This window comes from Chelonoidis abingdonii, chromosome 16 (genome assembly GCF_003597395.2).
Source record: "Chelonoidis abingdonii isolate Lonesome George chromosome 16, CheloAbing_2.0, whole genome shotgun sequence".
Classification (NCBI taxonomy): Eukaryota; Metazoa; Chordata; order Testudines; family Testudinidae; genus Chelonoidis; species Chelonoidis abingdonii.
In genome coordinates this window covers 25962727-25990221 of record NC_133784.1, presented here as the reverse complement: position 1 = coordinate 25990221, position 27495 = coordinate 25962727, and the positions used below count along the sequence as shown (strand labels likewise).

The window sequence follows — 27495 nt, the reverse complement described above, 5'->3', positions numbered from 1 at the left end:
GAGCTCCATTACATAGGTATATGAAGCTTAGGAGAGGTGGAATAAAATTTGCTGTAATTGCCTTTTCTAAGTTGACCGTTTAAACATGTAACACTCTGTCTATGTCTTTATAGCTGTCACATCTTCATAATGATGAACTTTCAAAATCTTTTTTCCCCCAAGCCAGTGTTTTGAGTCAGATTTTTCTCACCAGTTTTACATATATGTAGGTAGTCTGTGGCTGGTAAATAGTTCCTTTTCTATCACTTTTGTATTAAAGCTTGTTGAACTTTGAAAATATTAATAGTCCACAAATCACCTCAAGAGGCAGCAAAATCTGTACCTCAGTGCACCCAAATGTGTATCCATCCACCAAAGATTTTCCAATATAGATGTTTTAAAATTAAATACCCAAGTGGCCTGCTTTTCAGAGGTGCTGAGTACCCCCATTGACATCAGTTGAAGGTGCAGTTATCACCTTCTAAATGAGGCTGTCTGTATAAATGCCTAACTGAAACGTGGAAAATGTCCAGAGTGAAATTCAGGCAGAATGGAATTTGCAGGTGAATTTTTAGAAGATTCATTATTTCTAATTTTTATTAGTAGAAATTCATTTTTATGTATGTAGTTGAAGATCTGAAAAGCATCAAACCCAGGAGTTTTTTTGCAGGGAGGGAGGGGGGCGGGGGTTGCTTAAAATAAAGCAGGATAAAGAAGTGATGTCGGTAATACCTCAAGACTCATTTCCTCCCTAGATGCTGAAATAGATTTTTAAAGATGAGTCTCTCTAAACTTTTCCCCAGAATATTTTAAGAATTTTCTGTGACCTCTTATGAGCCTTCCTTTTCCAGTCACAGATATAAACAATAATAATGGTTCTATAAAGTGGAAGAGTAAGTCAGATGGAGGCACAGTGATATACAGTAGCACCTCAGAGTTACGAACATCTCAGAAATGAAGATCGTTCATAACTCTGAACAAAATGTTGCGGTTGTTCTTTGAAAAGTTTACAATTGAACATTGACTTAGTACAACTTTGAAACTTTACTATGCAGAAGAAAAATGAATCAAGGACAAAAAGTTTCCTTATCTTTTCGAATCTTTTTTTAAATTTTCCCTTAATTTTTAATAGTTTACATTTAACACAATACTGTACTGTATCTGTTGCTTGCTTTTTTGTGTGTCTGCTGCTGCCTGCTTCCATACAGTAACTCTTTAATGTTGTAGTTATGTTCTTGAAAAATGCAACTTCAAGAGAAACAATGTTAAGTGAATTCAATTTCCCCATAAAAAATATTGTAAATGAGGGGGAGTTAGGTTCCAGGGAATTTTTTTCACCAGACAAAAGAAATGTACATGTACATGTTTTTAAACTATTTTAAACAAACAATGTAATAGTGTATTCAGCAATGATGATTGTGAAGCTTTGTTGAGGTGGTAGAGTCAGAGGGTGAAAGAGGGCGGATTGTCCTGCTGCTCCTCTTGCTGTTCTTTCCAAAGTGCTGCGGGGGTGCTTTCCCCCAGCTCTGCCCCAGGCCCACTCCCACTCCACCCCTTCCCCCAGGCTCTACCCCCACCCTGCCTCTTCCCATCCCCGCTTCACCTTCTCCCTCAAAGCATGCTGTGTCCTTGCTCCTCCCCACCCTCCCTCCTCACCCCCAGCCTCCTGAATGCCTTGAAACAGCTGATTGTGCAGGCAGGAGGTGCAGGGAGGGAGGGGGAGTTGCTGATCTGCGGGGCTGCCAGTGGGCAAGAGGCACTGTGGGGGAGTGGAGGCGAGCTGATGGGGGGCTGCCGGCCCACCCTAGTTCCAAGCCCCCACAGCCAAACAACGTTATAAACAAACATTGCACAACTTTAAATGAGTATGTTCTCTAACAGATCAGCGATGTAACAATGAAGCAGTGTTGACTGGGATGACATTAAGTGAGAGGTTACTGTACTTGCAGTTCCAAATGAGGTGTGTGGTTGGCTTGTCAGTTCATAACTCCGGTGTTCCTAACGGTTGAGATTCTAGTGTAAATGGTCTTCTAAACTTCAAAATGTGGTAATGGGTCTGATTTCAGACCTAGTTTTTCACTCAGTGTTAGAAATATCATGAGTCATGTTTTCAGCACTTTCTGGGAGCCCTAATTCACCAAGATGAATGAGTTTATATAGAAATATGTTAAGGAACCAATAAAAGACTTTCACCTTGATCATGCAAATACTTCACATAATCCATTTTTTGTGTTTATAAAAAAAGAAGAAAAAAAAACTTCCTCATTCATCTTTCCAAATAAACCAGTTTTACATGAATATAGCTTGGACTGTAATCAGTGTTACCGTAGGGCATCAGGTTCAGAAAGTGAGATGTTTGATGTCCTCTTCACAGAAACTTGAGTAAAAGGATAACTGGGTTTTTTTTTGGTTGGTTGGTTGGTTCATTTTTTTGCTGACAAAACAGCTGACAGCAAGTAGATACAGCTAATGGCATATTTGGGAGAGCCTGCAAAATACTCTCTAATAGTCGCTTCTCGTCCACCTTCTGCCTCCAACACATGTACCTGATTCCAGTCCACAATCACCCAAGCCAGAGGATTTTGGGGGAAAGTTAGAAAATGATTCATTGTGCTGTACTCGGACTGAACAGAACTACTTCTATGCTGTCTGGAGGGCTCTCTTGTTTCCTTTCTGCTATCCCTCTGCAGAAATGGGAGCCATGCTCTTTTTGGTCCTTTTTAAGCACTGGTTTACATCAGTTTGGGTTTTCAAGGTTTTTCACAAGTGAAGATGGCGATCTTTCCATTTCTAGTACTTTACAGATCAGGAAGGCCCCACTGTTGTGTGCTTCACAAAGCTCAAAGCTATCTTAAGAGACCAACGTTATCTGTCGTACTCCCGCATTGGTACAATATTAGAAATAACGTACTTCACTATATTTGACCCCATTTGTGCTGGTGACACATTTCTTTGGAGACATTTTAGTTACTAAAATTAAATAATAAAAGAATGAGACACAACTAAGTCCCTATATAATGTAACAAGTCTATATTTAAAGAATATTTTGTAAACTACGGATTTCAACTACAGTTCCATAAAACATTTTCCCAAAGTGGGAAAGGAGTTCATTTCATCCCTTACTCTTGTAGTGGGAAGCCCCATTCAAGCATGGTGGTTAATATTAGGAATACCCTATAGTACATTTTTTAAAAAAGGTAACTCAGAGGCTCACCCTTGTTGTCTCATGCTATCAGGACTTTGCGGCAGCCCTTGTTAATCCATCTTTTGTCTTCTTTGCCATTTTAATTATGAACAATTGATTCTTTTCTGAAGTTTCCTTCAGTCCATTTGTCTTCATGCAGGCCATTCTTTCCATGTTTTTTTGTTGTCCTGCATTTTATTTGTGTTCATGCTATTCAGTTTAAGAGACTATAGTTGTATGGCACACATTACAAAATCACCATGGCTATAACGGCGTGAGTTGGTGATCTACTCAGTGAGTCTTAAGATGTGCTACACACTAGGAAGAAGTTTAATAGTACCTCATGCATAGTCTCCCTTTCCTCTCCCCTCCACAAATTCAGAGTCTTGTGGGACATCTCCCCTCTGATCACATATTATCACTTGGTAACAACAGCAATTACTTTAATGGAAAGTAATAGATTTTCTAGCTTTTAGTATGATTTTATATGCATGATAGTCTGATAAATATATATGCTATATACAAAATTAATGCAACACATATTAAAAACTGGCTTAGTGATGGATCTCAAAGCAATTGCAAATGGGGAATCATCCAGTGGGGTTATTTATAATGGGTCCCACAGTGATCTGATCTTGGCCAAATGCAATTCAATACCTTTACCAATCATAGGAAGAAAACATAATGCTTAATAGGAAAAAAAAAAAAAAAAAAGTCAAAAGCCTTCTACTGAGTGATCTGGATCCCATGAAAAGCTAGGCTTACTTGAACCAACATGCATTTTAATATAGCTCAATTCAAGGTGATCTAAGAACCAAAAGTATATGTAAGCCCCTTTGTTTTCAGTTTAAACCAGTTTTTACCGAAAAATTCTCTGGTTTTACAAAAGGTATTTATTTTTTTCCGATTTTTCACCCTACTTTTGTATCATTCAAGTATTTTTAAAAAATCTTGCATGTATATGCAAAGATGCCTGTTGAAGTAAGGCTATGTATTATTCTAGAAGAGAGAGACAATAAACAAACAGGCAGATATGTTCTGAAATGCGTGCGCATCTGAACATACTGTTGAATCTCACTCTCACCACATAAACATTTCAAGCTGTTAGCAGATTAACTGTTTAAAGATTTGACACACTAAAAGAGGAAGAAACAAAGTTTAAAAAAAAACAGAGAAAAGGATGAAGTTGAGTGTATGTGCTGCAAACGGTGTGGCCCAGTTATTAAATGCAAATATTTATAGGCTAATAGTTCGAAGTCTGCAACAGTAAACTGTTTGTTCAAATAAAAAAAATTATTCGGGAATTAGGGATACATAGTTTTCTTAAACTCAGAAGTGGCATTGTATTTTGAGTTGTGTTTTAGTTCTGAGGCAAACTGCATTGATGAACGTAATTCAAAGAATTAATTTACTGAACGCTCTTTTCCCCTTTTTGTCGACCAAAATCAACCCTGTTTATTTACCCTGAAAAATTATTAATAGGTTTTTACACTGATTTTCACCCGTTTTAGTTTTGTGGAAATAAGCACTTATAAATTGCCAGGAAAATAAAATAAAATAAATAAGAATGAAGGGCCCTAAATATACATTACCGTTACTAGATGAGGGACTGTAAGCAGTGACTCAAAGGACCAAGATAGCAAATGCTTGGATGTGTAAGTGGGAGCCTATCATGAGAAGTAGAGAGGTATTATTGCACTGTATATGTCATTAGTGAGAACATCCCTGGAATATTATATCCAGTTCTAGTGTAGTCGCTTTAAAAAGGATGTTGGCAAATTAGAAAGAGTTCAGAAGAGAGCTATGAGAATGATTTGAGGTCTAGAAAACCTGTTTTACTGTGAGGTTGAGAAGTTAAATTTATTTAGCTAACAAGGAAGGTTCTGAGGTGACTTCATCAGGCCATGAGTACTTACATAGACAGTAACTTCTAATCGTAGAGGGCTCTTTAGTCTACAAGACAAAGGGATAACACGATGTAATGGCTGGAAGATAAAGCTAGATAAATTCAGCCTAGAAAAAAAGTGCAGTTTCTTTAGTGAGGGTAATAATCATCAGACCATTTGATGAAATTCCAAGGCCAGTATTATGCAGGAGGTCAAACTTAGATGATCATAATGGTCCCATCTAGCCTTAATATATGAATCCATGAATGATTTTGCAGCTAGGAACAAGGGAATCAGCAGCATGTAAGTAAGCAAATATACCATTACCACTAGCATATGTACAGATGGATAACCTTTGATCTAGTCTGGGACACCTGAAATAAGTCCATGAGCCCCATTCAAATGGTTCTAGCCCACATATTGAGTTGACTCAGGAACCTGGAAGCATTTTGCTTCCTGTGATCAAGGTTATTTTAACTTGTGTGCTCTGTGACCAGGTGTCTAACTTCTCGGTGCATTCTTATACTTATTTTCCTTGGACTAATAAATCTGTTAATCTCTCTGCTTATGCTTTCCCTTCAACTCTCTCATTTCCCTATAGTTGAGATGATAGCCAGCTTGTGATGCCAGGCTGATTGTCAATTAGAGATGGTTGGATTTTTATAGGAAGACCTGCAAGCATTGCCTATAATTCAGGTTGCCAGACACTTCCTATTATAAGACTGTTTTCAGTGCTTATCACTTTGCTAAACTTTAACTGTTCTGGCTGAAATTTTCCTGCTATGTGTCTGCTTCTGACTGAAATTTGTTGGAAAGTTTTTAAGTTAGGGTTCATCAGTTCCCAAGAATGAGATTTGGAGAAAAATTGTGGTTTTGTCCATGTAAAAAAAGAAAAAAACAACTAACCCCTGCCTCCCAGCTCTAGCCATCTTTTTCTTTGAGACGCTCTATTGCTCCTATGTTTTTTGCTTGTGTAACTTGTATATGGCCATGAAATTGAGCACATCATTGCCTTATGTACCCACATGATTGTGTTCCCTTATTCTATTTGTACAACACCTCTTCCCTCCTGGTGTTATGCTTATTACATCTTGTTGTTAATCAGTGTTGTCTCCTTAGGACAGAGAAAGTCTTCTGTATTTGTAAAGCAACTAGTACAATGGGGTCCTGTCCTACTGAGGCCACTATGTGCTGTTGCAATACAAACAATAATGAGATGTATCCTCAGTCAGGCAACTCAGTTTTATACTTGCAAGACATAACATTCTCTTCTCTAAATTCAATCCTTGAAAGTTTAACAGATTTTCATAATTGTTACCCAGGGTGTGTCACCCATCAGAATCTTGTCAGCCTGTCTGCGGTGCTTGGGGTGGCAAAATACCTACAAAATTTAATTTGGTTGCAGACTTGTTTCTATACCAGAAGAGGGCACTCACCTCTCTTGCTCCAAGGGATCCTCTGGTGAACGGGCAAACCTTTATTGCAGTTACATGGGACTATGGCACTACAGTACTTCCACAGGTGGCTACTTCTGTCAGAGCGTTCATTTCTAATTCCATGCAATTATCTCTGTAACACAGTGAGAAGGGACCCCCATTTACTGTCATGGAAACACAGAATTGCTTTGCCTCCTTCAGGTTTTGTACAGAAGATGTTGCCAGCTGCAGTAGAGAAGGGAGCTTGTGGCTGTCTTCTCAAGATTGAGTGTAAAATATTGTGCTCTTTTTAAATTTTTATTTCAAATAGCCTAGGTTTTAGGTGATTTTTTTTTTCTTAAGGATTCTGAGTGTCAAATAGACCAGGAACTCCAAAGGTGAAGAGCAAAAGCTTAAGAAGCTGAGCACTTAATAATAGGCAGGGGTGGCTCCAGGCACCAGCATGCCAAGCGTGTGCCTGGGGCGGCAAGCCACAGGGGGCGCTCTGCTGGTCGCCGCGAGGGCGGCAGGCATGTTGCCTTCGGCAGCATGCCTGCGGAGGGTCCACTGGTCCCGGGGCTTCGGCGTACCTCCCTTAGGCGTGCCACCGAATCTGTGGGACCGGGGACCTCCCGCAGGCAAATTGCAGACAGGCTGCCTTCAGCGGTGCTTGGGGCGGCAAAATACCTAGAGCTGCCCCTGATAATGGGCATCTATAAACGTATCCCTTGGTTTTCTTTTGGTGTTCCTGACATTTCTATGTATAATAAACTTGTGCTTAAATGGATGGTTGATTAAAATCTAATAATCCAAGTAATTACAGGCCAGCCAGTAACAAGAAGGTTGGTAGTAATAACACACACGCCCCCCCCCAAAAAAAAATCAACCAACTTGTGTCTGACTTGTAGCAAAATATTTCTAGCAGTTAATCCAAGAGAAATGAGGCCAGATTCAGCTGTGGAAAGGCAGCTCAGATATATACTGTAGTGCAGGGGTAGGCAACGTATGGCACGTGCACCAAAGGCGGCATGCAAGCTGATTTTCAGTCCAGGGGGACCTATGCATTTTAATTTAATTTTAAATGAAGCTTCTTAAACATTTTAAAACCCTTATTTACTTTACATACAACAATAGTTTAGTAATGGATTATAGACTTGTAGAAAGAGACCTTCTAAAAATGTTAAAATGTATTACTGGCACATGAAACCTTAAATTCAAGTGAATAAATGAAGACTCGGTACACCACGTCTGAAAGGTTGCCGACCCCTGCTGTAGTGGTAATGTAGTTAAGGTCTTCCTGCCTTGTCAGAAGTACCTCAGTCACTGGAAGGGAAGCATCCTGTACTGCATTCTCATTTTGAGAAAAGGATAGAAGCTTCTGTATGAAAGACTGTGCAGCCAGACTCTTGTTTTTTTATCTTGGAAAGAAGTTTAATGATGGTGCTAGCAGAATGAATAAGATGAGGCTCTTCAGTGCTCTTAATGTTTTACAAATTGTGTATGTCAGTCTTAGGCTTTATGTGGACATTACTGGACTGCAATGGTAAAACCATTCCAAACCTCTAAGATATTAGAAGTAGTAAGGAGGTGCAGTGACTGGGGTGAAGGACAGAAACAAACTCACAGCAAAGTACAGTTGAAGAGAAGAAAAACATTAAAAGAGTAAAATTTGTTGACAGAAGAGAAGCCATCTGTTTAGTGAAAGAACAGGACAGTATGCTGACCAGGACTCAGAGGGAGCAGCCTCAGAAAAATCATTAAAGCCTGGAATTTGCTGTGCAGCTGAGTCAGACCTTGTTAGACAAATAAGCCTCAGTCCCTAGAGTGGGAGCTGGTGGTGGAATTTCAGTATGAAGCATTCATTTACGCTTTCCATAAGAGGGCTCTTGATCCAACGAGGTTAGAGAGAATAGGATGGAGAGGTGCCAATTGAGATATTTCAGAATAATGAAAATAATGAGGAATAATGAAAATGTTATTCTTTTATACCAGGGATCAAAGTATGTTGAAATATTTTACTTTTAGCATCAACTGGCCTGAATGCCCACTTACGACTAACTGAGCACTTGGGTAAAGGATGATGTACTGCAATGAGCAGGTTTTATTTTAATTAATGATAAAAATATTCTTTCATGCCATTTAATTATTTAGATGATCATATATGTCCCTGAGGAGGCAAACTGGCATTTTGGGAGGTGACAGTTTTCTGAGCTTTAGTAGGGCTGCTGGCCAAATAGAAAAGGGTGTGCTTTACCTCCCTTACCATAGAGTTTGTATAAGCCACTGAGTTGTGGTTGTTTTTACTTTTTTCAGGTGGACACCAGTTTGCAGAATGGCTTTGCCCCTGGTATGAAGCTCGAGGTTGCTATCAAGTCTGACCACAATACCTACTGGGTAGCCACCATCATCACTACCTGTGGGCAGTTGCTCCTATTACGCTACGATGGCTATGGGGAAGACCGCAAGGCAGACTTTTGGTGCGACATAATGACAGCTGACTTACACCCAGTTGGTTGGTGTGAGCAGAACAAAAAGATTCTCAAAGTGCCTGAAGGTAACAACTCCCCATGTAAGCGAGGGAGTGTGGAATTTATTTTTTCATGTATGTTTTGCCCTTTGTAACTGTTAGGAGAAGCAATTTGCACTTGCTATAAAACATCTCAAACTGTTGAGCTAATTTGACTGTCTGCTCTTAAAAACTTCCTTGTACTTAGGTATAATGAATCCTTTTATCTTCTGAGATGCACCAGTAGCTTGGACGCAAGTTAGACTTGCCTTTAAAACGTAGATTTTTGGTACTCACTAGTCATTGCCCCCCAAATTCTTTGGCTTTGCTATTTTTTAGGCATTTGCCACTCACTTTTTTTTTCTTTTCATAAAACCACTTGTTTTTACATAGAACCTCCTCTGTAAATGACTATGCCTTGTGCTTGTCATAAGTTTCATTCCCAAAGCCATGTTTATATCAGTGGCTGTGATGTACAAAAAATAAAAGAAAACAAATACTGGGTTAATTTTGAGCTGCACAATTGGTCTTTTACACTTAACTACCTTGCTGTCCCTCCTTGTAACAGACTCTGTATGACCACCCCAGTATAGGCCTTCTCTACATAGAACCTCGTCCTCCTTCTTAATACTCTTTTTCCCTCATTGCCACATATCCGTATGGTTCTCCCATTGATGTCAATTACCAGAGTCTGAAAAGAAAACAGCCTGAGAACGATCTTTGATGAAGATGCTGTCGGGGTTGTGCTCTTGGTTTTCATCTGGTGCCTGCCTGTGGAATGGAATGTCTGATAGGCCATCCCCAAGAGGGGCTTGTGTTTGCTCCCTCGCATCATTTCTGGGTAACTGCTGAGACCTGATGCCCCAAGAGCAGCTCCTCATTCTGGTTCCCTGTGAAACCTGTTTATCAAAGTGGTTGATGCTCACACTTCAAAGCAGGTGAAACAGAGATGAGTTATTTAACAAAGTTCACTTCATGATAGATTTTATTTAAAACTTCAGACCCACCCACTTTCACCAACTCTTATCTGTTATCTGAAGGGGTTGTACTCTTGTACTGAAATGAAGGAAAGTTCTGAGTTGACACCATCTGTTGAAATAACACTAATGTGAAATCTTGCTTATCATTAAGTAATCTAAGGTAAAGTCACATTCTGATGTAGAAGTATATGGGCCGCCTAATTGACATGGATGACAATGTACCCTCCTGAATGAAAAGTCACAAGGGCACTCAAATGACTTGTTGCTTGAAGTAGCGTTTTGCTGGCCACAGAAGTAATCTCTAACCCTTGTTTTTTGTTTAGGTATCAAGGATAAGATATCTGACCAGGAAGAATTCCTTCGACAGACACTGACAGGAGCATGCAGTGCTCCTGCTAACCTGCTAGAGGGTGTGAGTGTTTATTCAAATAGACTGAATTAACTCACTTGAAACAACAGTGAAGCTTCTTTTTTAGGGCTACGACACTCTTAGCATCTTTAACCACAGTATATAAAGTAAAGCCCTTTGTAAGTGAATCATTTCTACATCTTTCTTAATTTTAAGTGCTATTGCTGTAAGCTGTTGAAATTCAGAAAAATATTTTTGGTCCACCTTCTGGTATCTATGTAGCATTTGTGTGTTGTCAAATGCTTTCCTGAACGTGTTTGTAACTGCAGGTTCAGATTTTCTCTTCCACCCACTAACGCCTGTCAGACTAAAGGACCTCCTCTAAAATTCTCTTAGTGCCCGCCCTTTCTCTTAGCCTGTTCCTCCTTCCAAATAGCTTTGTGGAATCTCTTCCTTGTCTGATCTTCAAAGTGCCTCCTTCCTGAGTCATGTCCCCTGTTAATCTTCTCTTTACTATTGAACAGATACTTTTTCCATTCCTTTGTCTCCCTTCTTAACTCGTGTACCTCTGCTTGAAATTGGACAAATTCAGAACCTAGCCATCACCCATTTCTCTGTAGCTAGATCCTTGGTTTGAATAAAATTGAATGAGATGGCCAGGTTTTTGTTCTTGATTCTATCTCTAATCTTAATCTGTTCCCCATACAGAGCAGTGTGATTACATTTTGGAAGATGAGTGATATGCTTACCATTTAAACATTGTTTATATTCCACCTTTTAACATGGGCATCTTTGCTTCTTTTCTGTCCTGTTCTCTTACATATTAAAAAGATTTCTGAATTTTTAAAGGGTGGGCTGTATTACTCCACTTCAAACCCTGAATGTACAACTGTCAAATGCCTCTGAAACAACAGATGAACAGCACATTGATCCCATGGCTTTGCAAAAAACCCATAATTTTATGACCATGACTGCAGATACCACAGGAGCTCTGATGCAAGCAACCATGGCTAGTGAGTTCTGTAATCTCTTTGGTTAGTGGTGCTATGGTATCTGACTCCTGTATTCGTGCTTCAGTTGGACAAGTGGTCCACAGCACGAAGGTGTGTCTAAGACACAGCATCAGTGACAGTGCAGAATCTACATAACTCAGTCTCTTTTGAACTAGTTGTATAGGTTACTTTCCTTATGGTCCTTTTGTGTTCTGTCCATTTTGGCCTCCAGCTTCACAGAGGGAAGAATCCCTTGGATCTCATTGCACCAGGCTCCAGACTGGAATGTCAAAACTCCCAAGATTCCTTGGCAGCCTGGATTGTCAAGGTGGTTGAAAACATTGGTGGGAGGCTCAAATTGCGCTATGAAGGGTTGGTAGATTCTGACCAGTCTGATCAGTGGATGTTCTACTTGGATCCATTTCTTCATCAAATGGGATGGGCAACTCAACAGGGATATGACCTCCAACCTCCAGCAGGTACCAAGTAACATTTTAAATCTGTTGTCGATAGAGCTGGTGATCATGAGCTTGAGACTGCAGTCCCCTCTTCTTTACTCTGGATCTGGAATCCAGATTTAATGTGTGCACACACCTTGAGACTGAGATCTAACAAATATCCCACTCCTTAATGAAAGAGCGTTTCATTAAATAGTATGACAGAGGTTACACCCTCTTGTTCTAATGTTTATAGCTGCTTTTGCCTGTCACCATCTTCAACCTGGTTGAATGTGGGGGAAGGATTGTCTTTTGATATTTATTTTAATGGCCTTGGGTTCTGGTAGGAGGAAAACAATCCTTGTAATAAAGTGTAACTATTGCAATGCTATATTTCATCTCTCGGGAGGCTCCATCCGAGAGCTCTGCACAAAGGTCCCCATTTCTTGCTCCTTAACAGCACACCTCTATTAAAGCCAGGCCAATAGAGACTTCCCAGCCCGCTATGATGCCTAGACTTCCATCTGAAGTAGGAGTACAACAGTGCATAGTAGATTGGCCTGGAAAGTTAGCACACCCTAAAGAATGGGGGGGTGAACAATGTATGTAGTTCAAATGCCTGTCAATGTTAATGGCTCTCTGAAGTTCAGGGAAGTGGAGATGGTGCCACTCCCACTTAAGCATAAGAATCTCCTCCATTAACAAAACCATACAAGACATGTTTTAAAAGAGGAGCTAATTAAACTGATTGTGATAATTGATTGTCCACTATAATCAGGGGTCACACCTTAGGCAGTAATTACCTAAACAGAAGCAAGCTTCCAAAGATGCTGTTTTGCCAAGTATCTTTACTCCTCTGGTGGTTTTGGGTATGTGGCCGCAACTCCCCCAAAGGGGTACTGTTCCTCCTAATTATATTTTGCTGTGTCATATAGCTGACTTGTTGAGAGTGACTAATCACACTGCTTTTTTGAAAGTATGTCCTTCCTCTGCCTTGGAAATTATCCCCTGAATCACAATAATTCTTGGTTTTGGTCACCAGATCAAAAGGCAGTGACGCTTCTGATGTAAAGTGTTGGGCTTTTCTCTTAATCCCTTACCTGCAAAAGCAGAAGAGAATTTACTTCAGAAACACATGGTGCCCATGGTCTCAGTGATGGGTATTTACATTAAATTCTAACTTCAAGCAGTGCATGTGAATTTAGTTTTTTAGAAGTCACAATCTTTTAAAAAAAAGAAAAAAAAAAAGTGGTTAGAGGAGAAGCCCAATCCGTCTCCCTGCCGACATCTGTGAGAGTATTTGCCCATTGATAATTGTCTCAACTCCCAAACCAGGAGGATTTGGAATCTCACTGAAAAATTAATATTCTGTTTGTTTCACCTGCATCACTATATTGGTGGAAAATAAACAAAATTCTATGCCATCAGTCTCTCTCTCGTTAAGGATTTGAATAGTGCAGTTTTTTAAAACACTGGGCATATGAATTATCTTCGTAATTTAGTTTTGGGCTACCTCCTTGATATTCTGTGAGAAAAACCTTTCGTATCCAGTTCCAGGAATCCCTTAATAAATCTTACCAGGAACCCAAATTATCTCTCCCCATTGGAGGTGGTAGCAACCTGTGATGGGGCATATTAAAGGAAACAGCACCACCTAACTGTGCTGCACTCTGTGATACTTCATTGCTTGCTGCCAGTTGAACCTGCAGCCATAAAAATAGAGGAAATGACCAGCAGTAAATCTCATCTCATTAGTAAATTCAGTATTTTACATTCTTTTATTACACTGTGGGTGTGATCAGTATGACCCCAAGTTCTCCATCAAATTAAAGATGTAGAAGCATATAGTTCACACAATGGAACTTGATTAATGTAGTCGCTCTTCATACACAAGGTATCCTAAAGCGTTTAGAAAAGCTGAGAGTTCTTAGCCGGAGCTCTGAGGTAAAGCAATATAGTTTCTTAATGGATGCTCTGCTTAGCATTTAATGGGTCAAAAATAAAAGTAATTTAGCTTCACCCTCTTCATTTTCTGTGGAAGTTACAAGAACTCTGCTCATTCACTGTGCTACCTTTTTTTGCTGAAGCTATCCGGTCCCTGAAGAGTGAGGCAGAGTGGCAGGACATCTTGACAAAGGTGAAAGAGGAAGAAGAAGGGTCCTCAGTACCCACCGATCTCTTCAAGGTAAAATATCCAGTGCACGGAATTTGATCAAGCAAGGCTCCAGATAATGTAGTGAGAACTGCTGGCTTTCGTCATAGCTGTCACAGTTAATGTAGGAGAGCAAGCCATTGGAGCAAATTGAATGAAGGCTTGCCACTGCTGACTACAGTGATGTGTCATGTCAGGGTCAGGTGTTTGTTGAGCAGTGTTGCCATTTGATATACGTTCTGATGTTCCCCATTCAGGTGGCTGAAAATTAGGGATCAACTACTTTGTCTTGCCTTGTTTAGTGTTGAGGATTAGAAAAATATTTTAACTGACTTGTTTGGCCTGTGGCCACATTCTGCTGCAAGATCAAGCCACAGTTTGCAAAGCTCCTGGGGGAAATCTCTTGGGGCCTGTCATAGGGTTGTCCCACGTGGAACATCTTTCTGTGGCAGGCTGTGGCCCAAATGCACCTGCCTCAGTTTACCCTTTCAGGCAACCCAAGGATTCCACTTCAGTCTCTTTGGCCCCAAGGAAGGTTTTGAAGCAAGTTTATTATCAAAACTATAGTGCATAAAAAAAAGTCCCTACATAGTCACCTTTAGCACACTGGTCTATAGAGTCCTTAAAATCCCATGACAACACACCGCATACCATATGCCAGCATCTTCCACCACCCCAAGGCTCCTCGTCAGTCGTCTTTTATGCCTCTGTGACGAGACAGCCACACCAGCCCTTCCAACTAAAGTGCAACCTGGATCTTCCCAGCAGAAATTTCCTCACAGTCACTATGCTGGGAGATCATCTTCACCAGGAAAGCATCCTTCATTCCACCTGGTCCTCACACTTTCCCTTACTTCCTGCTTTCTAGGCTTGGAGATAGCAGCAGGTTAAGTTCCTCTGCTGCTCTTCTGTCCAGCTACGGAGTCAGCACACAACTCCCTCTACTGCTCCTCTCGCCTTCATCCCTCTCCAGCCCCCATTTCTCCAGAAGTCTGGCTTGGAGATACCAACCTTCTTCGAATGATTGCTCCTGTGTATTCCACAGTAGGTGTGCGTGCTCGCCATGTGCACCGGTGCCAGAAGTTTTTCCCTTAGCAGTACCTGTACTGAGGGAACACCACAGCAACCCCTGGAGTGGCACCTGTATATCACGCTACAAGGGGAGCCACGGGCTCCCCCCACCCTCAGTTCCTTCTTGCCGCCAGTGAATGTAGTCTGAACTTTGTGCTGCAGCTCTGCTGCAGCCCTTCTTCTCAACCTTAGTGGTACCATTGATAGATCGTTCTTCAGTTGTTAGAGTGGGCTTGGGGCATGCCCCATGCCCCAGGCTTCAGGTCGTGCAACTCCTGTCACCATTCCATACCCAGGAGCGACCTTCACGCTGAGTGTCTTCGCTGCCTGGGTGAGACTCACATTAGCGACCATTGCAAGATTTATAGGTCGCTCAAGCCAAGGACTAAGAAAGAGAGAGACATTAGACTTCGAGGTCTCCTGATGGAGTCGGCGCTGACCCCAACGCCGGTACGCAGATTGGACTTGGTGCTGGCCGCCACATCGTCGGTACGTAGCGAGGCCCTGCGAGGGCCCTTCGACCAGTCGGCGCCGCTCTCCTCCCAAAAAGCATGGGAAGGGCCTGGCCTCGCAACGATGCCACGACAAGGATAAGAGAGAGGCTGGTCCTGCGCAGGGCAGCCCTAGATCCCTTTTCCCCCACAAGCTCGAAAGCTCCAACTCGCATGGAGTGGAGCAGCCCCGATACTGTCAGCCCAGGCATCCTCACTGGTACGGATGCCATTGACACCGAAGGCGGTGCAGGCTGCGAAGGACATGTCTTTGCCCATCCCGAGCTCACAAACAGGCATGAGCCCTAGGTCTCTAGGCAAACCTCCGTTGGGTACCCACCAGACCTCCGAGGACCACTCTCTGCACCACTCAGCTTGCAGTGGCCACTCTTCTGACTGCTCCCAGCCACCCTCAATGCCAGCCAGACCGTCTGGGCCGCTGTCGGGATGGGAGTTGCGGGGACCCTCTCCACCGCTTGCCAGCGAGTGTAGGCACCAATAGAGGTACCGAGAGTGCTCCCCTGCTAGACTTAGATACCAGAGCCGTTCTCGACGGGACAGACATCGGCATTCCCGTTCCAGCTCCTGCTCGTCTGGACGTCATGTCAGAGGCTCCCCTCAGGGTACCTCAGCATCAAGGCACCGGGCTTCGCGTCACCGTCACATGTACTGAAGCAGTTCATCGCATGGGTACCATTCATCAGTGTCGCGATCCCGGTTCCGAGATAGACAATGTCACAGACGCCGCTCCCGCGGCACCGAGCGCTCATCAGCGACCTCAGCCTCGGACCTGTCCACCATCCTCGGCATGCTCTGTTCTGCCGGTACACACATTGCCATCATGGGCGCACCCAAACCAATGGCAAGGGATCCTGTGGCAAGGACAGCGGTGCCAGTAGGCACCGTGGCCATCGGTGCCAGCCCCATCGGAGGCCCGCTCAGTTGCCAGAGCGTCCCAGGCTCCATTGGCCTCATTTGGCCGCCCACAGGACAAGTCTGTGGGTCATGAGTCTGCTATCCTTTCTAAGGTCCTATCTCCCTCAGCGCCGGACCGTGTGGCCCTGTCTCTGCACCAAGTTATTGCCAATATCTCTACCTCCCTGTGGCAAACTCCTGCCTTTCTGGCCTCAATCTCGAAAAAGGCCAAGAGGAAATACTTTGTCCCGGTGAAGGACCATGAATATCTCTATTGCCACCTGGCACCCAACTTGCTCGTAGTGGAATCGGTAAACCACAGAGAGCGACAGGGCCAGCCCATGCCCACCCCCAAGAACAAAGACACCAGGAGACTGGACTCCATTGGCAGAAAATTGTATTCGTCAGCCAGCTTCCAGCTTCGGATAGCTAACCACCAGGCCTTGCTGATCAGGTACAACTTCAACCTGTGGGAGTCCCTGCCTAAATTTGAGCCCCTCCTCCCATACCAGGATAAGAAGGATTTCAAGGCTCTCGTGGAAGAGGAGTCAGCGGTGGCTAAAGCAGCCCTGCAAGCAGCGTCCGATGCTGCTGACATGGCGGCCCGCTTGATAGCTTCCGCGATTGCCATGCGCAGGGCGTTATGGCTCTTGTTGTCTGGGCTGTCGACAGAGGCCCAGTCTCTGATGCAGGACCTCCCGTTCGATGGCAAGGTGCTCTTTGCTGACCAGACAGACGTCAGGCTGCATGAGATGAAAGATTCCCGCACCACCTTGCAGACCTTAGGTCTAAGGACAAGGCCAAATCGCTCCCGGCGGCTCAACCAGTGAGGATGAGATATGAGTCCCCATACAAAAGACCTAGAGACCAGAAGCATCGATCTCAGCAGCAGTCCCACTCTGCCCCGCAGCCTGGACCCTCTAAGGGTAAGAGGCAGGGAAAGAGACGGTTTTGACTATTTGCAGGGGGGCACCGGGCCTGTTGCCAGGGAGACCCCCTGATTAATAAAGTTGTGTTCTGCAATCGATAGTCTGCCTTCCTCAGGGCATGGTCCCGTATAACTTCGGACCATTGGGTCCTCAGTACCATTTCCAAGGGCTACGTGTTGCAGTTCACCTCACCCCCGCCAAATCACCCACCTTCCAGGATGGCCCCGGGGGACCCGGAACATGTCCCCAGATCGACCTGTTTGCAACCCATCAAAACCAGTGTTGTCCCCGGTTCTGCTCCAGGGGAGGAGTGGGGGAAGGCACAATCTCTGACATGTTCCTCCTGAGCTGGTCAGGCCAGCTTCTCTATGCTTTTCCTCTATTTCCCCTCATCACCAAGATCCTTTAAAAGGTGAAGGTGGACAAGGCAGAAGTCATTCTCATAGCCCCAGTGTGGGCCTGCCAACACTGGTACGGGCCCTTCCTACGCCTCTTAGCGCCCTCGGGGGGGCCGCTACCGCTCTGCCTGGAGCTCCTCTCCCAGGACAGAGGGTGCCTCCTCCATCCCAGTCTGGCCGCGCTCCACCTTACAGCATGGATGCTCCATGGCTGAATGAGGAGGAGAATAGGTGTTCAGAGCAGGTAAGGTGAGTCCTCCTGGAATGCAGGAACCTATCCACACATTGAACGTACGTGGTGAAGTGGTCCAGGTTCTCCAGGTGGGTGAGTGAGCGGGGAGTCTCTCCTGCCACCACACCTCTCCAGTTATGCTGGATTATCTCTTATCCCTTAGGGCCCAGGGACTGGCACCTGCCTCAGTTAGGGTGCACCTGGCGGCCATATCAGCTTTTTACCCGCCGGTGCAAGGCCACTTGGTCTTCTCCCACTTGATTACCTCCAGCTTCCTGAAGGACCTTGACCATTCATTCCCATATGCTAGGCCACCCCGTGCCCCAATGGGACCTCAACCTCATCTTGTCCCATCTCACAGGACCTCCCTTCGAACCCCTGGACACGTGTTCCTGGTCACACCTCTCTTGGAAGGTGGCCTTCCTCATCGTGATCATGTTGGCCCAACATGTCTCAGAACTTAGAGCCTTAACCTTGGAATTCCCCTATATGGTTTTTCATAGGGATAAAATCCAGCTCCGCCCACACCTGGCATTCCTACCAAAGGTGGTCTCTGCCTTCCATATAGAGCAGAGCATCTTCCTCCCCGTGCTCTGTCCTAAACTCCACTCCTCTAATGAGGAATGCCACTTCCACACGCTCGACGTGCGTGTGGTGCTGGCTTTTTACCTGAACCAGACTAAGCCATTTTGGAAATCCTCTCAACTATTTGTTGCCTCGGCCGAGCGGACAAGGGGGCAACCTATCTCCACCCAGCAACTTTCCCGCTGGATCACCTCGTGCATACGCACGTGCTGTGATTTGGCAGGGATTCCCCCACCACCAAACATTAGGGCAGACTCTGCGAGGGCTCAGGCCTCCTCAGCTGCCTACGTCGCCCATATCCCCATCCAGAACATTTTGAAGAGTGGCCACTTGGGCATCAGTTCACACATTTACTTCACATTAGGCAATTCTCTCTCAGTCTAGGGATGATGCCGGGTTCAGCAGGGTGGTACTTCATCCCAAACCATCGTGAGCTTCTACCCACCTCCAACAGATACTGCTTGGAATCACCTACTGTGGAATACACAGGAGCAATCACTCGAAGAAGAAAGGACAGTTACCTGTTCCGTCACTGGCATTCTTCGAGATGTGTTGCTCATGTCCATTCCACACCCCGCCCTCCTTCTCCTCTGTCGGAGTTGTCCAGCAAGAAGGAACCGAGGGTGGCGGGAGCCCGCGGCTCCCCTTATAGTGCGATATACAGGTGTCACTCCAGGGGTCGCCGTGGTGCTCCCCCAGTATGGGTACTTCTAAAGGAAAAACTTCTGGCGCCAGTGCATGTGGCGAGAATGCACACCTACTGTGGAATAAACAGGAGCAACACATCTCGAGGAACACCAGTTATGGGTCAGGTAACTGTCCTTTCTCTGCTCTCCTGCCTGCAGCCTTCTCCCAGGAACAAGCTACGCATCCTTCCAGGGCCTTCCTCATTTTCCTGGTCTCCTGCAGCTCTCACCTGCCTTTCCTGAATGACTCACAGGGTCTCTCGCCTCTGTTCCTCCTTGATCCTCCATAGCCCCAGTTGCTGCCCCCACCCTCTTAATTGGCCAAATGGAAGTACCTGTTCTGGCTTGGGGCACTGGACCTACTTCATTTACAGGGCTTGGCCACCCTGTGACTGGGCCCAACCCTGGTTTCCCTGATATTATGGAAAAACTCACAGCTTCAGGGGAAGGACAGTTGCCACCTTATTTTCATTATACAATTCTTGCTGGTACTCGGTCACCTGTGCCAAACTTTAGAAAATTTAGTAGAACAAGGCAGGATGAGCCAAAAAAAGTCTTAATTAACTTCTACATGCTTCAAGGTGAAAACTGTCAGTTCTTTTCCATTACACAACATGGTTAATTTGTGCTCTAATCTTGTGGTTTTCAGGACAAGCCAGTGATTGGAGTGCATTCATTCACTGCGAGCATGAAGTTAGAGGCTGTGGATCCAGTAGCACCTTTTGTCCTCTCTCCTGCTACAGTTGTTAAGGTATCAGGAGTCGTTCTGAATTCTCTGACTATGGCTGAAGCTCAGTTACTGTTTTTGTTCTGTACTTGTTGATTGAGAATTCTCTGCATGCTTTCTTAAATCTTACATTAGAGTTTAAGCTGAAGACTTTTTATGGATCACGTGTGGGTCAGGTACCTGCCAGGTGACATTATCCCAGGGGTGAACACTTTTTAGTTAAAAATTGGTTCAGTGAGAATCATAGCTTGAAAGAATAAACAGACAAAATGATCAAAGCTGGGTGCCTAAACTTTGACTCCTAAATCCATACTTGGTCATGTGTCACAGAATCACAGAGTCAGTGCTGTCTTGGCTCCGTACAGTCCGTGAGAGGAACCCCCTTCTGTGTGACAGCCCTCCTCGGGAGTCCCACTCTCTCAGAGCTTAAACCCTAGGCTCCATCACCTCGTGGAACCACACCTCTACACCTTCAGCATGCCTGTCTCTATCCGTAAGACACCCTCTCCCCAGAGAGTCCACGAAATATGCATAAAAACAGAAAGGTTTATTGTTTGTCTGGAACACAACACAGAAAGTTCTCAGGGGCCTCAAGCATAGAAAATCTTAGCAAAGTCCGTCTGGGACTGTCCAGCATCCAGTTGGGCTCAGGCAGCTCTTCGTAGTCCAGAAGTGACCACTCCTTCCAGCAGCCCACTCTGTATCACCTCCAAGGCCCCTTCCCTATCCTTTGTCATCTTTCCTGAGCAAAAAGATCACCTGGTGTCCCTCTGTAGCCCTTGGTTCTCCCATTGGTCAAAGCCATCTGGCTTCCAAGATGGGGTAGGCCATCAGTCGCTAAGTTACAAAGTGTCCTGGCTGTCTGGATCCCAGCTGCTAGGCAGAGTCACACATGGTTCTCTGCAACAATAAACACCCTTTCCTACCACCTCATTAAACATGTAGCACATAGGGGAAACTGAGGCACAAGCATTCTTATAAAAATTCCCCACTTCATCGCATCCATGCAACTTAGAATGGCCTGATTTTCACACAATGCTGAATCCTTATAGCTGCTATTAACTTTAGTGGAATTTGTGCATACTTAATGATTTTCAAAAGATGCCAAGTGTGGATTTGAGAGCCCTACTTTAGACTCTCGAGTTTGACAGCTTTTACCGACATCTTTGTTTTAGTAAACACTTATAGGTTCCAGAAGAGACTGCACATCCACACACTATGCAGGTTCCAAAGAGATTGTACGCCACAGATTATACAACGTATTTAGTCTTCCTTTATGTATTTTCAAACAAAAGTTGTGCTCCCTTTGCTTTTTACTGTAGAATTACTGTTCTTTGAACCTTTGCTCCTACATCATGTCTTACATTACAGACATTTTATTTCTCTCTCCTGTGAACGCTAACTTATCAGTCTCTTTAAATATGCAATACTAACTTAATACTTTGAGGTACCGCGAGTTCTGAATGGAGTAGAATCATTATGGCACTTGTTGTTTTTATTTTATTTTTTTTATCTGACATTCTAAATAAAAATACCCAATATGGCGCATGTGTGCATGTGTGTGTGTGTGTGTGGCAGCACTGCATAGCTGATCCATCCTGTTTAGCATCCAATATATGATTTTCTGTGGCTCAGGTTCCTAACCATAGTCCTCTTTATGTATTTTGTTTACTCCTTACAAGATGTCATACCTTTGTGTCTGATTTTAAATAATTCTTGGACTTCTCAGTTCTTAAATTTGTATTGTAGTCTCATAATCCTGTCTTCCAAAAACATATTGGATACATCTCTCCAAGCTGTGGATCACATATAAGTTTAATCTTCTCTCGCGCTCTCTTTCGTCTTCAGTCACTATTGAAAATAGTGAATTTATGAAATAACTAGCCTCTCTAGGATCCCACTCAACATTGTCACACATTAAATAGTTCATTATTGTGAATTTAAAACAAAAAACAACCAACGTGAGTGCATGTGGGGGTTTTTTTGTTTGTTTGTTTGTTTTAATAATAATCCATATATCTTGTGTGTAGTGTGAGGAACATGAAGCCAGGATATAGTATGTCCTCTCTATTTCCTTTTTTCTACTAAGCTTATTATCTCGTCAAAGAAAAACAAATTAAGTTACCTTGGTAGGGACTGTTTTGATGAGCCCATTTTTATTTACTTAGTCATATAGCTCTCTAGGCAATTACTTATTGCTAGCTATTTATCACCTCATTTGTCTTTTAAGTGCCTATAAATTGACTGCTTTATTAATTGTTCTATTACATTTGCAGATATTATCATGCAGTCTGCTGGTCTGTGATTCTGTAAATCATCCTGTCTCTCTCCTCCCCACCACCCCAAAATCCCTCTAATATTTGCAGATGTGGGATTTGGAAAATACCTGACAATAGATTAGCCTTCCAAAATTAAAATGGTGTATCTGCTACCCTAAAGGCCATCTGTGTCTCTCTTTTTGGATAACTTTGCAGGTGTTCAATGAAAAATATTTCTTGGTACAAATTGATGACTTACGACCAGAATGCACAACCAGCCGGTCATACGTTTGTCATGTCAACAGTGCTGGTATCTTTCCTGTGCAGTGGAGTCTGAAAAATGGTTTGCATCTCAGCTCTCCACCAGGTACATGTCTGCACTTTTGTCTCATTCACTGCAGTAGACCTCTTTGAAAGGAAGAGATAATTATCCCCCAGTGCACTGTGTTAAAAATCTACAAGCTGGGACAGCATTTTTGCAGAAGAGATGTGTGCTACCAGCAAGAGAAGGGGAAAGATCCAAATTCAAGAAAGCAGCAGCATTAAGCTGGTGGAGTCTGGGCTTCTACTTGGGTTTGAGGGCTATGGGCACCCCATGCTGGGCTTGGAATGAAAGCATCTGGTTGTCTTGGAGGGAGCATGCATTCCAGGGTGCAGGGAGTTAGTGAGCTATAGTCTCGCTTCCTGTGATATCAGAATGCTGTAGCCAGTACAATGGCTGTGGAATTTTCTTCTTCTTCATCCAGTCTGTTCAGCTTTATTTTCTTACTCCCCAAGTGCTCAATGATGGAAATGTATAGGGCAGAGGGCAAAGATCTTAGGGTTTTATACTGCCACCCATCAGCACAGAGTCTGAGCTTCATTTTAGCTTTTCACTGGTTAATAGGAGCAGAAAATGTAATGAGTTTGCCTCTTCCCGTTCCTTAAACTAGGTGTACTGAGGTACTATGGCCAAAGCAGCACTGCTGTTCCAGCTGTCTAGCTCCCCAGGCCTGCATTCAGAGCCCATTAAAAGATTTCAGGCTTCTCTTCTAAGAAGCACGCACAGAAATGGTTTCTCCTCTAAAGGAAGTGTGCTTTTGAGATTCCTACTGGACATAGCTTTGGCTGACACAATATAAAAAACATAAATAGCTCCTTTCTTGGTTAATCCCAGGAGAGGTTAGATGGAATTACTGCAATTTAACCTGAAATAGTATCACAGATGCTGTTTCATGTGTAGCTTTTTATCTCTTATAAATTCCTAAACCTGAGTCATAGCAGTACTCTGTAGAGAATACCTTAGCTATCCACTTTGAAGAAGTATTACGGCAAAGCTATAGTTCTTCTGTTGCTGAAACCCTGCTGTTTTCAGTCACATGCAGTATCCTATGCTGGCAAAATAGTACAACAGTGCAGTTTCTTGGTCCCTGCTTCTCTTCCTTTATGTTAATCCTGTTTAGACAGAGTGCAGGAGAAGGGAATATCTGCTCCAAAAAGAAACACTTTTGCCTGGGTACGGGAGATTTTGGACTTGGAGCTCCCTACAGCTCTGCATTAAAGTTCCCTTATCCCAAATTAATATAGATTTATTAAAATAATAATTATGTAATAACAAAGTAGATTAACTACCATGCTTAATGGCTACATAGTGGATTTGCATAATGATTCATCCTTGTTACACTAGTTGTCATTTATTTAATAAATAGTACATCAGTGCCTAGCAAATTTAAGGCACTATGTAAATAATGACTTCTATTAAATCTAAGCCTTTCTGGATTATAACCCTTCATTTAAAAGTGAGAGACACTTCAGTTGTGCAGTCTGATCTTGTGGGACACCTTTCAAGGAGTCCTCTGCATTCTCTAGAATGTGGTCAACCTGCAGTAACATGTTCTGGTTAATGCCCTCTCATGCCTAGCATGTCCGAACTACCTCCAAGCAGACAGTCTCTAATGAGAAACGAAGACCCATATTTTTGAAGGTATTTAGGTGTTTTTGCACTCAGTGTTGCAACACCAAACTGATATAGAAGCCTACATCTCATTTTCAAAAGGGATCTAGGCAAGCTTCTAAGATGAGGTTGAACATATCGCAATACAGCTTCAGTTGTACTAACAGAGAAGCTAATGCAAGGACATTGTAAGGTTTGTCTTCACTGCAGTGTTATCTCAAGTTACCTCCTATGGGCTTAGTGGCAAATAACACTTGAACAGCATAGAGTGTGTCCATTAGCATAATAGAGTAACTGAGTTCTCACTGCATTACTAGCTCCTGGTGTTAGCAGCGCTCAAACTTCAAATCATACCACTGGACAAGCCACTAGTTCGAGTTTAAATCACCACTTAATTTGGCTAGAGACTTTTGTGTGAGAACGGGAATCCGGTTAGGGGCAGCACTCAAGTTATACCTTGAGCTAATGCTGCAGTGAAGACAAACTCTCAAGCAGTAGGGCATAACTTAAAACATGCAAAACCACACAGGGCCTGATCCTGTGTTGCTTACTTGGCATTTCCTGTGGATTTCCTTATACCACTTCTGTGGGAGTGGTGCTGGATTAGGCCTGTCATTGAACACTGCAACCCACAGGCCCCAGTTGGGAATTAAATCATCCATATCTTGCATAATGCAAGCATGTGGTTGACTGGAGTCATCTGTTTGGTGTAATACAATTAAGCAACCACTTTGCTTGCTCTTTGCTCAGGTTATCCCGGGCAGGACTTTGATTGGGCGGACTACCTCAAACAATGTGGTGCTGAGGCTGCTCCCCAGAGCTGCTTTCCTTTGGTGAGCTTTTGCAGAATAATGCTTTTTCCTGTACTGGTGACTACTGCACATGATGTCCACCTACATAAACAACACCCTTGCTTCCTGTGATTGTTACAGTGGACACATAATGCTTTTGACCCTGTGACCTAAACAGAGCTCATAGTTGTTCATGGAACAGAAGTGTCTAGAGAGTGTAATAAAGGTGAACTGAAGTGCTTGTACAAAAAAATTGAGTTCCCAGATTAACAGATTACAGACCAGATGCTGCTGTCAGTGGCAGTGTGAACCAAGAGTAAAAAGGCAATTTCACATGAGCTGTAACTGTTCATGGAATCACTGCCACTGCACTGGTCCTTCATGTGTGCATCTGTGTTAAAATGGTACCTTTCCCCTGCTCAGCCCTTGCCACCTATCTAGAGTTTTTTTCCCCCACTCTTCTTCCTTAACTGTAATTAAGGTTTGACTTGAAAATTCAATATAATTTTTCCCCATTGAAACATTTTGAGCTCATTTTAAAAGTAAACTGCTAGGACTTGAGTTGGGGTTTTGTCATTCTGTGCCACAGTGGTGGTATTACTAGCTGAACACTTTGTGAAAGCATCACCAGAGGGCTGTTTTCTTAGCCTTGCCAACCGTCTCTCTGGAAAGTACTGAGGCAGATGTAGTCATCAGGGAAACACTTAAACTTCCTGGTTTAGAAAAGGGGGATGCTGGCAAAGCTTTTTTTGCAGCTTATCCTCCTCTTGCCCTCTCTTCTGAGTGTCTGAAAATACAGACTCTGGGCTTTTCTGAGAGGAGTGGGTAGAGAGGTGGGTTGCCTTCTTTCTGTCGGTCTGATTATTTCAGTTTGCTAGCTACTGGTGTGTCACTTGTCCGTAAATAACTGGACAAAGTTTCTTGATTCTAGTTTTGATTAAATCCTGTCAGTGAGTGTCTCAGCTGAATTTTTCTCATGCTCCAGTGCAAATGCAACCCTATGTGAGTGTGTAATTACGTACTATTCTGCCTTGCTTATCTGAAATTCCCCTTAACCTGAAATATGGTTACATATTCCGACAAATGTTAATTACACTGAAAATTCTTTCTGAATCCTTGATTACTCACATGTGTTTGAAGTTCCTCATCACGGTTGTGTAATCAAGTTGGTATGTTTTAGTCCTCCACATGGCTGTTTACATCTGATAGGCTGGTAAATTCACATATTGTCTCCAAACATCCCTTGTTCTGTCATCTTTTTATTAGCTAACTTCCAACCATGGATTTAAAGAGAACATGAAGCTTGAGGCTGTGAACCCTGTTGATCCAGGGGAAATTTGCATTGCCACAGTCACCAAGGTGAAAGAGTCCTACCTTTGGCTTCAGTTGGAGGGTAAGTGCCCCTTAAGAGAACAGGAGACTTTCACCAGTCTGACCTTGCCACAAGTCATATTAGTACACCAATCTCACCTGGAGATTGTCATAAATCATTAGCTGCAGACGCTTTCTGCTAAAAATGTCCAGCAAATCCTTGTCTTCTGTAATTGAAGGACAATACTGTTAGCCCTTTCTCTTGCTCTTCTTCTAGTTAAGATTTAAAATGGCAACATTCACTTATCTTGGGGTTAAAATCACCCTATGTAGAGAGTTGGCACAAATCACCATGTAAATCTTTTTTCAGCATCATTCTGGAAAAAAAAAATCTGGGGCTTAAGTAAACCATGGGCCTTGTACTATACCTCTGCACGGGGTGACTTTCACTTAAGTGAAGGTTTTACCCAAGCTGAGCAGCGTGGCACCTGTAGAAGATAATTTGCAACAGAAAATCTAACAAGATAGAGCTGGCCTTTGCATGCTGCTTTATATTCCTTTTATTTTTCAGTAGAACCTCAAAGATATGAACATCAGAGTTACAGACTTACCAGTCAATCAGACACCCTATGGAACTGGAAGTCCTCAATCAGGCAGCAGCAGAGACCAAAAAAACCCCCAACCAATACTGTACTGCCTTGGGGCTTTAGCCGCGGAGGGTTGGGGCTGCAGCCATAGTGGGAGGGGCAGAGCGGTCAGGGCTCCGGGCTGGGTGGGGAGGCTCAGGCCTTCTGACTCTCAGCAGCACCGAGGCTCAGGGCTTTAGATGGGGTGGGGGGAGCACTGGTCCCGCAGCTCTGCTCCTGGTTTCAGTCTCATGGGGGTGCTGGGGCTCAGGGTTTCAGCCCTGCAGCTCTGTTCCTGGTTTCAGCCCTGTAAGGGATGCTGGAGCTTTAGCTATGAGGGAAGCACCAGTTTCAGCCCTGGGTACTGACTGAGAGCATGACATGAACGCTGATCCATGCTGCCCATGATTTTATTTAAAGAACATCGAGGTGCATTTACTATGCGTTGTGCTACTCTGCTGAATGAAAGATGACAAACTCCTTCTTTTCCAGCTTTTAGAAGTGAAGAAGAGAAATCAGGAAATAGTTGCTGATAAATGAAGGAAGGAGAAAATACTAAACCAATGGCACTATTTTGCAGTCATGTTGACATACAGATAGCAGGTCCCAATACAGAATTTTGAAAACTGCTGTTTCAGTTACATTTTGCTTCTTTTAACTGA

The 27495-nt window shown here is 43.5% G+C and overlaps 1 protein-coding gene across 1 annotated transcript in view; it reads left to right on the top strand.

The window, feature by feature from the left end:
* Positions 1-27495, top strand: part of SFMBT1 (Scm like with four mbt domains 1) — a 136326-nt gene that overhangs the window by 87040 nt on the left and 21791 nt on the right. The window contains exons 4-11 of the mRNA XM_032805826.2: positions 8778-9018; positions 10274-10362; positions 11524-11770; positions 13816-13913; positions 19837-19938; positions 22389-22539; positions 24856-24938; positions 26163-26289. Coding sequence (XP_032661717.1) covers positions 8778-9018; positions 10274-10362; positions 11524-11770; positions 13816-13913; positions 19837-19938; positions 22389-22539; positions 24856-24938; positions 26163-26289 — 1138 coding nt within the window. The remainder of the gene's footprint in view (positions 1-8777; positions 9019-10273; positions 10363-11523; positions 11771-13815; positions 13914-19836; positions 19939-22388; positions 22540-24855; positions 24939-26162; positions 26290-27495) is intronic.